Source organism: Rhinopithecus bieti, unplaced genomic scaffold (assembly GCF_001698545.2).
Source record: "Rhinopithecus bieti isolate Rb0 unplaced genomic scaffold, ASM169854v2 scaffold_13262, whole genome shotgun sequence".
NCBI classification, from domain to species: domain Eukaryota; kingdom Metazoa; phylum Chordata; class Mammalia; order Primates; family Cercopithecidae; genus Rhinopithecus; species Rhinopithecus bieti.
The window spans coordinates 4,041,327-4,057,773 of record NW_016808004.1 but is presented as its reverse complement, the minus strand read 5'-3'; the positions used below and the strand labels follow the sequence as shown (position 1 = coordinate 4,057,773).

General features: G+C 47.6%; 1 protein-coding gene across 1 annotated transcript in view; it reads left to right on the top strand.

The window, feature by feature from the left end:
• IFT122 (intraflagellar transport 122) overlaps positions 1-16,447 on the top strand; it is an 89,110-nt gene that overhangs the window by 40,736 nt on the left and 31,927 nt on the right. The window contains 9 exon segments of the mRNA XM_017885022.1: positions 3,337-3,528; positions 3,685-3,774; positions 3,776-3,843; positions 5,067-5,257; positions 6,855-6,859; positions 7,120-7,257; positions 8,883-9,047; positions 10,827-11,024; positions 15,585-15,725. Of these exon segments, the coding sequence (XP_017740511.1) occupies positions 3,337-3,528; positions 3,685-3,774; positions 3,776-3,843; positions 5,067-5,257; positions 6,855-6,859; positions 7,120-7,257; positions 8,883-9,047; positions 10,827-11,024; positions 15,585-15,725 (1,188 nt within the window).

The following is a 16,447-nucleotide window of genomic DNA, read 5'->3' as shown; positions in this document are numbered from 1 at the left end:
AAAAAAAAAAAAAAAAAAAGCAAACAAAATTCTCATCTGCTATTTCTAACATCTGGGTCGTCATGGTTCAGTCTCCATTGAATTTTTTCCCTTGAATATGGTTCACATTTTCTGCTTTGGGGAATTTTGAATTGTACTCAATATAGTGAGTGATACGTCATAGAGACTCATTTCCATCACATTCCTCTGAAGATTATTGTGTATGTTTGTGTGTTTGTGTGTATATATGTTTAAGCAGGCAGTTTACTTTGCTGGGCTCAATATCAAAACTGCATGTTTTCAGTGGTGTCAGCAGCTGACATCTCTGTGCAGTTCTTTAGCTATAGCTAGGCTGCTTGGCATCTCATCACAGTTTGTAGTTCAAGAGTTTCCAGATATTCAGCGGAGTTTATGTGCAGAATTTAAGCTCTTACTTTGCATCTCTTTTCTGGAATTTCCCACCTCACTTTCTGGGTGCTGTGGTCCTCCCAAATTCTATATTCACCCAGCATGATGCTGAAGAGGGCTGCCCTCAGGCAAAAACCCTTAAAAAATTGAGAAGTTCACCTAGTGCTTGTTCCCTTCTTCCAGATGTGCATGTGTCTTCAGTTCCTGCCTGCTTTTGGTTGCCCTGAAATGGTTGTTGTTTATAGTTGGTCCAGAGTTTATTGTTTATACTTGTGGGAGGATGTTCCGATAGGAACTACTGAGCCACTTCCAGAAGCTGCTAGCCTTCCATGTCATGATTCATAAGAATTTTTAGTTTTCTTATTAGGTTTTCTAGCATCAGATAAGTGCTAGGGAAAGTTTTGGTTGCTAGGCATTTGAAATTCCTAAAAAGGAAAGGAAATTTGAATGTATTAAACTTGTAATTGCAGTTTAAATTGGTGTAAGGGAATTAATTTAACTAAGTTTTAAATGGGACTGGATATTTAAGGGATTTTATAATCGGTTCAAAATTAAATTCCTTGAACAGTCAGTCAATTGGCTGTTTAACTAGATTTATAAATAGCAAAATATTTGTAAATTGAACTTAAAAACTTAAGGAGAAATCAGTTCCCTAAAGTTATTTCTTTTATAAATTGAATATTAGTTTAATAATGTTAATCACAAATAGCCTTTTTATTCACAAAAGACACCATTGGGGCAGCACAAAACTCCAGTGGTAATAAGGAACTTGGGCTTTAGTGGGGCAGACCTGATTAACCCTGTATCTACAGACAATGAAAGAAGTGCAATGGGATAGGTGAGCACAGGCGCTGTGGTAGGATGAGGGGATGGGGATTGGAGATGTTCCTGGAGGAGATGACACCTGGCAGACAAAGTGAGGGAAAGAGCACTCCTGGCTAGGTCTAGGGATGGTGTGGAGTACAGCACCTGTGAGGATGTGGAGACCTGAAAAAGCATTGCCTGCTTAGGAAACTTACAAGTTCATTTTGGCTGAGAGAATGACCTTGGGGGCTGAGTTTGGGAGTGACCTTCATCCTAGAAGCTGAGAAAGCACCATTGAGAAAGTGAAAAGACAAGCCACAGAACGTGAGAAGTTTTACAACTCATATATCTGATAAGGGACTTGTATCTGGAATATATAAAGAACTATAAAGACAGGGCTGGACATGGTTCGTGCATGTAATCCCAGTGCTTTGGGAGGCAGAGACAGGAAGATCACTTGAGAACAGGAGTTCAGGACCAACCTGGGTAACATAGTGGGACCCCATCTCTAAAAAAATATATTTTTAATTAGCTGGGTGTGGTGGTATATGCCTCTAGTCTCAGCTCCTAGGTGTGGCAGGGGCCTGAGGCAGAGGAATTGAGCCCAGAAGTTCAAGGTTGCATTGGGTTATGATCATACAACTGCATTCCAGCCTAAGCCATAGAGTAAGACATTTCTTTGTGGCCAATAAGCACATGAAATGATGCTCCATATCATTAGCTATCAGGAAAATGCAAATTGAAACCACAATGAGATAATTCACACTCACTAAAATGGAGAAATTGGAATCCTCATACACTACTAATGCAAATATAAAATGGTGCATTCACTTTGTAAAGTATAGCAGTTCCTAAAAAGGTTCAACATAGAGTTTAAAAAGAAAAAAAATTAGGCCAGGAGCTATGACTCACTCCTGTAATCCCAGCACTTTGGGAGGCCAAGGTGAGTGGATCACCTGAGCTCAGGAGTTTGAGACTAGCCTGGACAACAAGGAGAAATACTGTCTCTGCAAAAAATACAAAAATTAGCCAGGCGTGGTGGCGCACACCTGTAGTCTCAGCTACTTGGGAGGCTGAGGTAGGAGGATCACTTGAAGGTTGGAGGTGGAGGTTGCAGTGAGCCAAGATTGTGCCGCTGCACTCCAGCCTGGGCAACAGAGTCAGACCCTGTTTCAAAAAAAAAAAAAATTTGCCAGGCATGGTGGCACTCACCTGTGGTCCCGGCTACTTAGGAGGCTGAAGCAGTAAGATCACTTGAGTCCAGGAGTTCAAGGCTACAGTGAGCCATAATTGCACCACTGCACTCCAGCCTGGGTGACAGAGTGAGACCCTATCTTGAAATAAACAAGAATTAAAAAATAAAGAGAAGTAGTATGGGTGTAGTTGCAGAATAAAGGACAGTCTTTATTTTTTTTTTTTGAGATGAAATCTCGCTCTGTCGCCCAGGCTGGAGTGCAGTGGCCGGATCTCAGCTCACTGCAAGCTCTGCCTCCCGGGTTTACAACGTTCTCCTACCTCAGCCTCCCAAGTAGCTGGGACTACAGGTGCCCGCCACCTCGCCTGGCTAGTTTTTTATATTTTTTAGTAGAGACGGGGTTTCACCGTGTTAGCCAGGATGGTCTCGATCTCCTGACCTCGTGATCCGCCCGTCTCGGCCTCCCAAAGTGCTGGGATTACAGGCTTGAGCCACCGCGCCCGGCCAGGACAGTTTTTAAACTGAATAAACTCAGCTTTATAAAATACTTTTTTTTAAAAGGCAGAGAAAAGAAGCCGAGGGAACCCACTGAACTGTATGAAGAACTGTATTTGCAGAGGGAGGGGGGCCTTTGGGAGCAAAACCACCCACAGTCTCCATCTTGGCTGAGGAGCCCTGACACACTCCTGCACTCCTGGAGCACTTGGGTGGAACTAGGGGAGGTGCCACTGACTCTAGGAGCTAAGGATTGGGCTGTGTGGTGGGGGAGTAGGGAGATGGAGAGGCAGAGAGGCCTGTGTTCACCATGGGATGACACAGGAGAAAAGGCTGGCCAGCTATCCCTGTCTTTCCAACTCCCTCTAAAGTTGGCGAGAAAAGCCCTTAATTGTGTTGCAATGGTTATGGATTCGGAAATGGTTTTTCCCTTGGTGTGTGTTCTTTTTCCTCAGATTGGAAAGGATCGGGCACTGAACTTTGACCCCTGCTGCATCAGCTACTTTACTAAAGGGGAGTACATTTTGCTGGGGGGTTCTGACAAGCAAGTATCTCTTTTCACCAAGGATGGAGTGCGGCTTGGGACTGTTGGGGAGCAGAACTCCTGGGTGTGGACATGTCAAGTGAAACCAGATTCCAACTATGTGGTAAGAAGAGGAAGTTTGTTCTGTGGGGCCATGGCTTGAAGAGGCACTGAGCAGCCGCCATGTCTTGAGAGACATATCACTGGGGTTTGTGTCTGACAAATGGGAGTGCAGACTGTCTCCAGAGAGCTGGGAATTGACAGTTCTCTCACCCTGCAGGTGGTCGGCTGCCAGGACGGCACCATTTCCTTCTACCAGCTTATTTTCAGCACAGTCCATGGGCTCTACAAGGACCGCTATGCCTACAGGTAATAGCATGACTGACGTCATTGTGCAGCACTGATTACTGAGCAGGAAAAAAAAAAAAAATGGTAAGAAGCAGGTCTAGACCTTTTGGGAAGGAGGGACAGGGTGAGCAGGTGGAAAGGGCTGCTGATCAGGGACTTGAAATGACAGGAAAGGTTTTCTGGCCTTGAAACATGTTAGCCACTGGGTCTGTGTCTTGGGTTTTTTTTTTTTTTTTTTTGATGGGGGACAGTAGGGTGCCAATCCTCCTTGAGATCTCATGAAAGCATAAAAACCCTCTCTGAAAAATGTACCAACTCAGAATTTTGCACATAATTTCAAGGAGTATGTGAATTCCGAGTGAGGGAGGATGATTATGACAGTTGGAGCCAAGGGTTGACCCTACATGGGTCCTTTGTGGACCTTTACCTTTCTGGTCAGGAGTCACTCAGGGGTGCTTCCTCCCTCAGCCCAGTCTGCACTTGCCTCCTGGTGGGGTCTTCGCCAGAGAGAGCAGCAGAAATGGCATTGGAACAGGCTTAGCAGAAGATCAGGTTCCAGGTCTAGCATAGTCATTCCAAGCCCTAAGACCGGCAGTCTCTCCTCTGTCACATTAAGTAGCTGTGGGCTGGTTAAATAGGCTCAGGAGTCCACCTTATCTCAGTGTATTATTATCTGGATGTACTGGCCTTAGTGCACTGCTGGATGCCTTTGCAAGGGATCCAGGTGGGGGTTCTTTTTGTAATTCAGATGGTGTCCTTGGTCCCCAGGGAACCATATCTTTTTTAAGATTCTGGCTGTGGTGGCCTGGGCAACAGCCTCCTTTAACGCTCCCAGTGTCCCGTACCAGGGGACATTTTCTCCCCTGGCTGTAGTGGGAGTGTAGGAGCCGGGTGTACCAGAAATTAACGTGGTCTTTCCGTTTGTCAAGGATGGTGGGGCAGGGAGCGGCAAGGTCGAGTCAGTTACTTAAGCAGGCTTCCGTGGTCCACCAGGGGGCCATAGTGCTGTGCAGAGGAGTTATATTTGTTCCAGCAAGTGCATGGTAACAGTGAGTAGTTCATTTCCGTACATCAGTTGTCAGCCTTGGACATGAAGATTGAGGTCCTATAGGACTTTGGATCCGTGCTCAGCAGAGCATTGGTTATGCCGCGATATTAGGATATCTAAAGGATTTTTCAATGGAGAGTTATTCACATTTAATTGCCAGTCGTGTTAAGTAAAATGATTGCTTTAATTTCTCTCCCTTCACCTTCTTAACAACTCCCTCGCTAGACTAGATATTTTTTTCTTTGACAGTTCGGTTAAATGCAAAGGCTTGTCAAGAAGATTGCCATCTACAGACACTCGATTTGGCGGAACTGCCCAGAGAAAATCTTCAGATCTCATGGTGAGGTTGGTGTATTCAGGGGGCTCATCCAGATGCATTACGGGTAAAGGAGAAGATTGTCAAGGAAGTTTGAGTGCAAAAAAAACCTCCTGGTCGGTGGTGTCCATCACATCATCTGTGCCAAATGTGGGCAGCAGCATGTTGGGGGTTGGGCTGAATTCCATTTGTGCTCCTGCAATGATAGTGTGCCCACTCGATTGGTTTAAAACTGGTCACAGAAAACAAGTCTGTTTCCTCAGGACTAAGTGGTAGTTATTGGGCTTTCATTTTCCCTGGCATCTGGATGAACCAGGACTCTATTAGCCAAGTCATGAGCCATAAACTGACAGAAATAACTTTTGTTTTTATTTTTATTTTATTATTTTTAAAAAATATTGTTCTTGAGGACAGACATGGTTTCCCTCTGTTGCCCAGGCTGGAATGCAGTGGCACAATTCTGGGCTCACCTGCAGCTTTGAACCTCCCAAGCTCAAGCAGTCCTCCTCCTGGTAGCTGGAACATGACCAACTCAGCTAATCTTTTATTTTTAAGTAGAGATGCGAGGCTGTACTTGGGAGGCTAAGGCAGGCAGGATGCTTGAACCAGGAGTTTAAGACCTGTCCAACCTCCAAAGTACTGGGATATAGGTGTGAGCACCGTGTCTAGCCAAGAATACCTTTTTTTATTGCAGAACATTTTTGTCATACTTAGGATTAGATTATTTAATAATTAAAACATTAAATGGTTTGCTACAAAATGAGATAGTTTTTATGGATAAGCATATACACACTAAAATTGTATCAACTCAGTAATTGTCAAGGGAAATTCTATATTCCTGAAAGATTTTTTTTTTCATGATAAAAAAGTTCTCAAAGATTCTAGAGAGTGTCTAAGTCAATGCCAAGAGAAGTTTGGAAAGACTTTGAGAGGGCTAGCCCAGCACATCTTGGAAGTAGAGGTGATTTAGTTTTACATAGCTCTATTGGAGGGTGATGCAAGAGAAGATTTTTTTTTTTTTTTTTTTTTTGAGGACTGAGTCTTGGCCCTGTCGCCCAGGCTGGAGTGCAGTGGCCGGATCTCAGCTAACTGCAGCTCGCCTCCTGGGTTTACGCATTTCCCTTCCTCAGCCTCCTGAGTAGCTGGGACTACAGGCGCGCCGCCACTCGCCCGGCTAGTTTTTTGTATTTTTTAGTAGAGATGCGGTTTTCACTGGGTTGCCAGGATGGTCTCAATCTCCGACCTCGTGATCGCCCATCTCGCGGCCTCCCAGAGTGCTGGGATTACAGGCTTGAGCCACCACACCCGGCCAAGAGAAGAATTCTTTAGGAATCACTGTAGTGTAAAATACTATTAAAATCTCTCCAAGTCTAGAACTGGGCTGGTTGCAGTGGCTCACGCCTGTAAATCCCAGCACTTTCGGAGGCCAAGGCAGGATGGTCGCTTGAGGCTAGCAGTTCGAAAGAAGTCTAGAAAACAAACTGAGACCCCATCTCTACAAAAAAAAAAATAATTAGCTGGGTGTGATGGTACTTGCCTGTAGTCCCAGCTACTTGGGAGGCTGAGGCAAGAGGATTGCTTGAGCCAGGAATTGGAGGCTGCAGTGAGCTATGATAGCGCCACTGCACTCTAGTCTGGGTGACAGACTGTCTCAAAAATCAATCAATCAATCAATAATCAAAGTCTAGAACTTCAAGCGGTTTAGAGTTGCCACAAATTACAGGATACGTGTGGCAAGTATGTGTACTTTTGAGTGCTGCCTCTGGCCTAGGCTGCCTGGATGGAGGTTTGCATTGAAGGTCTAAGGCTGAATTGGGCTCTGTGGGGAAGCCTTGCATGGAGTCTTGGATTAACGATGCCAATTATGGGGTCTGCATTGGGTTAGATAGATAGATACTGAATGTGTAGGTATTTTCACACTTTAGGGGCAGGAAGACCTCCTTGGGGAGGGCTGGGAGCACTTATTCTGTTGAATTTCCATGAGATCTGGGTTTGCTTCCTAGGAGAAACGGCTACAGTGCCTGTCCTTCAGCGGAGTGAAGGAGCGGGAGTGGCAGATGGAGTCTCTCATTCGTTACATCAAGGTGATCGGCGGTCCTCCTGGAAGGGAAGGCCTGTTAGTGGGGCTGAAGAATGGACAGGTGAGCACTCCCGCACGTCTCCCGTCAGGCTGATAATCTACATGCACACGTGGGTGACCCGTCTAGCAACGACTCTGAGCTGGGTTCTCAGGGCAGGAAAAGGGCTTCTCTCCTCCATGGGTGAATTGTGGGTCAGCCCTGAGTTCAGTTTTTGAGGACAGCCTCAGGCCAAAGGTGCTGTGGCCCTCACACTCATAGCAGGCCCATGTTTTGGCAGAGTTGAGCTATAACCTTTGGCTACATGTAAAGTGGATTAGTGGCTTAAGGTCACCAGAAGGTGGGAGATTTGTTAGAGATGCTGCTTCTGTGGATTTCTAGAGGGAGGCAGAGATTGTTACCTAGGTCAGCTCCCGATTAGGGCAGCGAGTGGATTAAGGCAGTGTGTTCTAGTATGTGTCCTAGAGAATGCTGGGTCCTCAGGATATTTATAGATGTCGTAAGAAAAATTAGCCCTTTGGCCAGTTAGATGTGGGATATCCAGGTTACACAAAGTTAAACAGATTTCTGTGTGTGTGTGTGTGTGTGTGTGTACACGTGTGTTCTTTGCTCAGCATAAGAAAAGTTCTAAGTGGGCTGCTACATGGAACTTTGAAAGTGACAGTGTAACTGCATTAGCCTGACAGCCAAGCTGTGCAGCAGATGGCTTATGGCTGAGGCTTGTCAGGTCTTTGCTGGGGACGGAAGTCACAGGGCGTGAGAGCAGTGAGTGAAGTCAAGCAGCAATGCCAAGGGGAGAAACGGCCGCTTCTTTCTCAGGCAGCTCTCACTTCCCATGGGAGGATGGACTTTGGGGTCAGGTGAACCTGAGGTCATGTTCTTACTTACCTACTCACTGGCTTTGTCATCCTGGGCAGATCACTTTACTTCTGTGAGGCTGATTTTACATGAGGATAATACTGCATATTTCATAGGACTGTCAAAACCAGATATCATCAAGGTTGGGAGTTAAAGCCAGTGTTAAAAAACAACAAACAAAAAAACAAAAAAACACCAGGGGTATTGAAGCAGGCATGGTGGTGGGTACCTGTTGTCCCAGCTACTCAGGAGCCTGAGGCAGGAGGATCACTTTGAGCCTAGGAGTTTGAGGCTGCAGTGTGATATGATTAAGACTGTGAATAGCCACTGCAGTCAGCCTGGGCAACATAGCAAGACCTTATCTCTAAAAAAAATTTTTTTAAAACCAGGATACATAGATGATGGCTTCATCATCATTATTGTAATTCCTTACCACAGTCTTGTCAGTGTCGTACGTAGCTTTTCCTGTTGTTAGTTCCCTGACTCACGATCTCCTGCCTATGTGGCCTCTCCTAACGATGCCTTCTAGTAATGTAATCAATAAACTCCCCGGTCTGGAACAGACACTGACAGTGGAGCGTCGGCCTGTCTCGGCTGTCAATTACTTCTGCAGCCCTCTGATGAAACTCGCTTCTGGCTCTGCTGAGGATAAGCCAACGCCCCCCCCGCCCCCACCACCTCTTTCTTTGATGAGTCCTTTCTATGCACAGAACTTCTGGTAAGGGTGGTGAGTTGTCTGCAGGGCACATGATTCCAACGGCCTGGCAGTGGCCAGGATCTTTTGGCATGGTGACTGCACTGTTTTCACTTGAAACGTTGCCCGTTGCCAGATCCTGAAGATCTTCGTGGACAATCTCTTTGCTATCATCCTGCTGAAGCAGGCCACAGCCGTGCGCTGCTTGGACATGAGTGCCTCCCGTAAGAAGCTGGCTGTGGTAGATGAAAACGACACTTGCCTGGTGTATGACATCGACACCAAGGAGCTGCTTTTTCAGGTGATGTCCTCGAGGGGGTCCAGGGACATCGTCCTTTGATTAGAGACCCTCCTCTAGCTTCCCAGCCCCTGCAGGAGGCTCTCCAGCTCTGGCCCTGGCAGGTCTCTGGGAGGAGCAGTGAGGAGTAGGGGCCAACCACATGCGCAGACTCCTAAAGGCCCTGGGCCACAACCTGCTCCTCCCATGCAGGCACAAGCCGCAGAGCCTGGACCGGCTTCTTTAACTTTGGTTTCCTTGCCAATGGAAACCAAAGGCTCTGAGCAAGCAGAGCCTTTCTTAAGCGTTTACCATGAACAAGAAATGGGGCCATGACTCTGAGAGGGGTGTGACGTTGACACTCAGTGAATGGGGCGATGGATGCGCTTCCTTTGCAGAAGTCTGCATCTTACCTGTGCAGGCCTGCCTGTGTCTATGTGCACCTACCGCACGGGAAGGAAACAGGATCAGTTTTGTCATCTGAAAGGGGGAAGGGGATGGGCAAGCCTTGCCTTCTGCTTAATTCACAAGAATGCTAGAAGAGCCAGCAGAATGCGAAGTGCTTGGATCTTTAGGGGCCTAGGCATTGTTTGGTGGAGTCATCCAGCCCTGTGACCTGAGGAAGTGTATCACCAGAGAAGACAGCCCAGCAGCTCTGTGCCCAGGGCCTGGCTGCTTTTCGCTGGGCTCGCGCCATTCTTTGTCTCTTTAGGTCTTTGTAGGTGATCAGGACTGGTTTCACGGAATGAAGTTCCCCCCAAAGCTGGAGCCCCTCCTTACTGGTGTCCTTGGCCACTGCAGGGTTTCCTGATGTTATGGGCATGTTCAGTCCCCTTACCAGGCTCCTCCTTGTTCTCAGCAGCAGAATTGATAGGGGGAGGGTCCTGAAGTGGGGAGCAGCCTCTGTCAGTGAGAAGGGGTTACCTGGCCACCTCTAGCCCAGGGGTGACTCCCTGTCAGTCTCAACTCACTCATATCCCGAAGAGAGTAGAATGGTTTGGGGGCAAGAGAGGGCACAGCCTTCAGGCTGACCTGGGCTTGGGTCCTGCCTGGATCCCTTACTGTGTGATCTTAAGTTAGTGAGCCTCTCTGAGCCTTGATTACTTTTCTCTGAAATGAAATTAGTAATTGCCCCTCACAGAATTGCTATGGGAATAGGGGTTACCACAGTGCCTAGCTCAGTGTTGGGCACAAAATGGGGCCTGAAATGTTACCTCCCTTCTCCCCAGCCTCACCTCCCACCTATAGGGGGCGTAGCTGGCCTCAAATGTGAATCTTGTATCTGAGTGTAGAACCATGCAAGTATGGAAGGGTGTGTGCTCCACCGTCCCCACTGCTGGTTCTGTAGCAGGCTAGGGGAGGTGATTCTCAGCCCTGACAGGAGACATTAGCATTCCCAGCTGTGACATTGCCTGCTGGCTTTTCCTCTTCTCCACTGCCTCACCCTCTAAACATAAAACAGCTATATTGATTTTTTTTCATTATAAAAAACAATCCATGCTCATTATAAAAGATTTAGTCATTATAAAAGATCCTAGGCAGAAGGGTATGAGCATATTTCAGGAGAATAATTTTTTTTTTCAAAAGTAATGCTTGCTTACTCAAAAATTCCAACAACACGCAGGTGCATGGAGGGGCTTGCCTCTGTTCATTTCTTTGTGGTCCCCTTTCCTCCTTTTCCCTCCATCCCACTGTAAGCAATTTAGTGGGATTCAGTCTTTAAGAGGGTATTGGGCTGAAATGTGCGAGTACTGCCCAAGCCCAGGGTGGTTCTCACAGAATCCCCACTGTCCCTGTCCCCAGGAACCAAACGCCAACAGTGTGGCCTGGAACACCCAGTGTGAGGACATGCTCTGCTTCTCAGGAGGAGGCTACCTCAACATCAAAGCCAGCACCTTCCCTGTGCACCGGCAGAAGCTGCAGGGCTTTGTGGTCGGCTACAATGGCTCCAAGATCTTCTGCCTCCACGTCTTCTCCATTTCTGCTGTGGAGGTGCCGCAGGTAACTGGGGGCACCTGTCCACTGTTAGCGCTGGCAATGCGGACAAGATCAGGGAAGCCAGGCCCCTTGCTGGTGCTTTAGGGAGACAGTAGCAAGGAGAGAAGAATGGCAGCTGTGATGTCATGGGAGGCAGTCTGGGCCTGGAACCTGCTGCCCTGTCTCCACTCCTTGCAACCTGTGTGACTGGGGGCAAACAACTCAACCTCCCTGAGCCTCAGTTTCTTCCTGGTCCCCTTTATGTAAGGATGGGAGGGGTATGCAGTGTTATCAACAGTGTGTTTTGCGGAGAGCCCAGCGTGGAGCCAAATGGAGCGAGCAACAAAGCTAGGAGTCTGGCAGGGTGTGTGCGTGAGTACGTGTGTGATGGTGGTGATGTGTGTGCGAGAGAGATGGAGAAAGAGAGAATGAGTGGGTGGGGGTGTGGGCTGAGGTCTGTGAACCAATAAGGGAGCATGGGACTCTGCACAAGCCCCCTGAACCGAGAGGAGGCCAGAACAGAAATGGGGCACTGAAGGGAGGAGCCACAGAATGGGGAAGGGCAGAACCACAGACAGGTGGCTGAGATTGACCTCCCAAATGCAGGATGGTCTCCCCTCCGCCTTCTGCACCCCACACAGATGGTGCTCAATGTAGGATTGCGATGAAACAGAGAGACATGCACCAGTGAGAAACTTGAGCCTTCATCATCGCATCCTCAGGACAGAATCACTCTTACACATGTTGAAATACATCTGCTTAGAGCTTTTCTATGTGTATATATAATGTATGCATAATATACAATTAGGAGCATGTGATTTTATAAGAATATTTTTAAACAAAAGTGTAATCACACTGCAAATACTTTTCGTGACTTTTATGTGCATATGTATTGCTACCTATAGATGGAACCTCAGATTTACTGTATTCCGTGAGCCTGGCCTGTAAACAAGACTTCTCATCCCTTCCTCTATGGCCATCTTCTCATTTCACCTCACATTTGGTTATGGCAGCCCTATCACTGTCTATGAAGTGCTGGCTATAAACTAGTCATCTGGCATTTTCACTCAGCAATCTCCCGAAGCATGGTTCTGTGTCAGTGAATGTTCTTACCCTGCATGGCAAAATTTAGGATAATTGTAGACTCACGTAAGTTGTAGGAAATAATACAGAGATCCCTTATACCCTTTGCTCAGTTCCCCCCAACGGTAACAGTGTGCAAAGCTCTAGGGTGATCTTCCCACCCATGTTGGCATGTGTAACCTCCCACCACAGTCATGGCACTGAACACTGCCACCACCACAAGGTGCCTGGTGTTGTGCTTTTTACAGCCAGCACCCCTCCCTCCTGCCTGGGCCCCACCTGTCTTGTATTTACAGCTGCATTTTATCGTGTCTTGTGGATGTTCCATAGCTTTTTTTTTTTTACCAGTCCTACTGCACATGTTTGCTGCTTACAGCTTTTTTGTATTATAAATAGCAGGCATCTTTCTAGCTAAGTCCTTGCATCTGTCCCAACTTGGCGCCTTGGCATGAATTCCTAGAAATGAAATTTCTGGGTTCAAGCATGTGTACCTTTGAAAGACTTTTAGGGAAATTTCGAGGTTTCCCTTCCACTAGGCTCTGGCAGTCTGTGTTTTCCCCACACAACTCTGCTTCAGGCTAGAGCCCACTTCTTCTAAGCTGATGATCCCCTCAAAACTCATGACTGCAAGACTTACTGGGGAAATGCCCATCATCCATGCCTGACACAGAGCAGCTATTCAAGAAATATTAGTGGAATTCAGATCTGAAGAAAAAGACCAGAAAACAAGAGGAAGAAGGGAATGAGGTGGGTGGAAGTGGCAGCAGGACGAGGGGCACGAACAGCTTCTCCTGGACTGTGTCCTTGTCATCCTTGTCTGCCCCATTACAAACCCATGTACCACATCCACCAGGAACTTGCTCTCCCTCAATTGCACCAAACCAACTCTGCTTATTAAAAGTTTTCTCCCAAGATTGGCATCCTGACCTCAAAAATAAATGCAGTTTGCTGCTCCCTGACTGTGGCCGTCTAAGAGGAGCCAGAGGAGCGGCCTGGGGCTTCCTCTGCCAGGACTTTAAGATTCAGCAGCAAAGTCTTGCTGACTGCACCAAGGCCATCCTGCTGATGCAGCAGGTCAGGACTGCCAAGGGTTAGGAAACACATTCTCAAGACAGAGGCTGTTCATCTGTTGCCTCTGCCTCCAGCCATCCTGTGGTTTTGGCCCAGAAAGGAGGGAGAAAGCATCAGACCCAGTCTTGGAATTTTTGGTTTCCTTTTGAAATTTACATTGTCTTGTGTAAGAACTGGTTTGTCAGGGCTGCCAAGTAGGACAACGAGCCCTAGGAGGGCTTCTCAAGGCAGTGGTGACTTCATGTTTGGAATGCAACAGCAAGATAAAGTATAGCTCAGAGAGTATTTGTTCAGTGAGTCTATTTTTAAAACTCCACTCAAATTGTGCCTCCCAAGTAAGTCCAAGTGTTAGCCATCCATCATATGCTCAGCTGTGATATGCCTGTCTGAGTGCCTGTCCCACTCACAGGGCAGTCAGTGTGGCAAGCAGTTGGTGCAGTTTCGGGGAAGGAGCACCGGCTTTCAGTCCTGACTCTGCCATCTCAAGCAGCTGTAACTAGAGCAACTCATTTCACTCTTCGGGGCCTCATTTTATTTTCTGTGAAATGGGGTTAATTACACCCATCTTTCAGGTTTTGTCAAGCCAAATTTCTATTATTATTTCTCCTTATTACTGACTCATAAAATAGTAAAAACCACAAAACACAACTAAATTGCAACAGGCTGTACTTACTAACGGACTTTAGAAAGGAAAGCTCATTGTGTGCTTTAAGAGAAGCTTTCAGGAGTTTGAGAAAGCTTCCAGGAGATGGTGAAACTTGATCTGAACCCTGAGAGGTCTGGAAAGGAAGACTGGAGCAGGGAAGCTTTTCAAACAAAGGAAAAGGTGGGGGTAGGAACAAGAATGGAGAGCCTAGGAGATGGTGAGGAGCTAGTGCTGAAAAAATATAGTGAAGGTAATGATCATGCCTGCGTTTTGCCCAGTGCTTCATCATTTTTGGAGCACAGCTCTCCTTTGCCCATGGTAGCTTGAGCTGGGCAGGGCATCTAAACAGAAGTTAATGGATTTACCCAAAAAGTCACCACCCTAGGATGTGGCTGAGCCTGGCCTGGGTTCTAGGTCACCTGCTCCCTAGCCTATGCCTGCTGCCCCCTAAAGGGAGCATTTAATGTGTCAATGAAGAGAGATGGCATAGTGGAAAAGGTAAGCACTTGGAAGCAGCCATGTTTTGCTCTGAGAATAGACAGACTCAAAAAAAATTTTTTTTCCTGCAATTCTAAAGCTAAAAAATGGGACCAGAAATTTCAAAGACAAAAGCCCCAAGTGGAGAAAACAATACTTCACGCCCCACATTTGGGAATCATTAGCACAGAGGTCCTAACTGAATTATCTTCCCTGCCCAGTTAGCCAGGAGAGATGCAGGCCTCTGAAGCACACTGGCTGGCCTAAAACAAGGGCAAGGCCTTTCCTTGTTAACGATGTCCTGGCCCAACTCAGACTCATTCTCGGGCCTGTACACAAATATGCACATGTACACACATGCATACATGTGGCAGGAAGGGGCACAGAACCTGGAGTCCAGTTACCTCTGGCTATTGCCAGCTATTTGCTGGGACAGGTCAGTTGTCCTCTCTGAGTCTCGGTCTCCTGGGCTGTAGCCAGGGAGAAATAATACCTACTGCACAGGCCTATGGGGACAGCCAAAAGCCCTTAAGAAAGAGAAGTCGTTAGGAACTATTCATGGGCATTCACAGCAAGGCAACCCCATCTCGTACGAGGGCGTTGTCCCAGTGCAGGGAGCAGACTTGTTTCCAGAGGCTTCCAGGGTAACTTGGAGCAAATCACTTACCTTTCTTGGAGACAGTCCCTGGAAGAAGAGGCCATCCCAGACCCCTTCCTCCCAGGAACTCATTCATTCTGTCAGCAAACATAGACTACGGGTCTGCTGAGGGAGGCCGGTACAACCCACCACTGCCCACGGGCTGTGCACAGCCTTGCTGTGGGAACAGGCCTGTAACTGCATCACAACCCGAGATCTGGACAAAGGGCAGAGGAAGCTGAGACTCCTTCACCTGGGATGGGGGCTTGAAGGGGCTTGGGAGGACTCTCCAGAAGAGGTGACATTTCAGTAGGGCCTTGAAAGCCAAATAGGTATTTTCCAGAGGGAGAGTGGGGAGGGGCAAAGGCACTCCACGCGAGGATGACATCCTATGGTGAGGCAGGCCCGCAGGCGGGAAGGAGGGGAGGATGGGCAGTTTGTGCTGTGGAGCACAGTGGCCCAGCCGTGAGAGGGGTGCAGAATGGAGCACGCAGAATGGAGCATGCAGAGTGGGCTGGGCAGGCTGGGCAGGGTGCTGATTGACGGCTGCAGGGCTGCTCCCCAGGCATGGGTAATTGTCTCATGCATCTGGAGGCAGGCTCTGTATGAATCTGGCTCTTCCATGGCTCTGAAAACAGTCCTCTTTTTTACCCTTGATGAAATCCTGCAGTCTGCTCCCATGTACCAGTACCTGGATAGGAAACTGTTCAAGGAAGCCTACCAGATTGCTTGCTTGGGTGTCACCGACACTGATTGGCGTGAACTGGCCATGGAAGCTCTAGAAGGTTTAGATTTTGAAACAGCAAAGAAGGTAAGCATCTAGCCAGCAGAAGCTGGAGTTTGGTCCTTGTGGGGTCCCTTAAGAAGGCAGATGGGGACCCAGGTGGCATGGAGAGGCCACAGACTGCAGCAGCCTCTGGAGTTAGGCTAACCTGGGCTTAGATCTAAGCTCAGCCACTTCCTCACTGTGGGCCTGGGTAGGTGACTCACTTTCTGAGATTGCTTCTCTATAGATGTAGGGTGATGACAGGCCCCATCCTTACAAAGCTTTGAGGATCGAATGGGAAGGTTCCCGTAAAGCCTGATCCAGGAGCAGCATCTCAGATTCTGGCTGTCACTCTTATTAGCTGTCATCTATGGGAAGCACCTGGTAGTAGCCTGGCACATCATAGGCACTCTGTAAATGGCGGCTTTTATTATCGGTGTAATCACTGGCCATGATGCTGCACACGATGCTGCTTTTCTTAGCATCTGCCAACTAAGGTCAAGGTCTCTGATTCTGACAGCAATGTAGGCACTTCCCACATACCTTCATGGTGGGATTCGTGGACTTGATTCGTTGTGTCCTTTCCTGGCCTAGTCTATGAAAGCTAGAGAGATGGCTGAAAACATCTGACCCCTTTCTGCACATAAGGAAAAGCCCAGGTATGTTCCTGAGCTGTGTTTCCCTCTAGAACCTGAGATGGAGGAAGGAATGGCTTCCAAACCCCTCTCCCCTACCCCTTCCCTCTTTATCTCCCCACAGTCAATTAA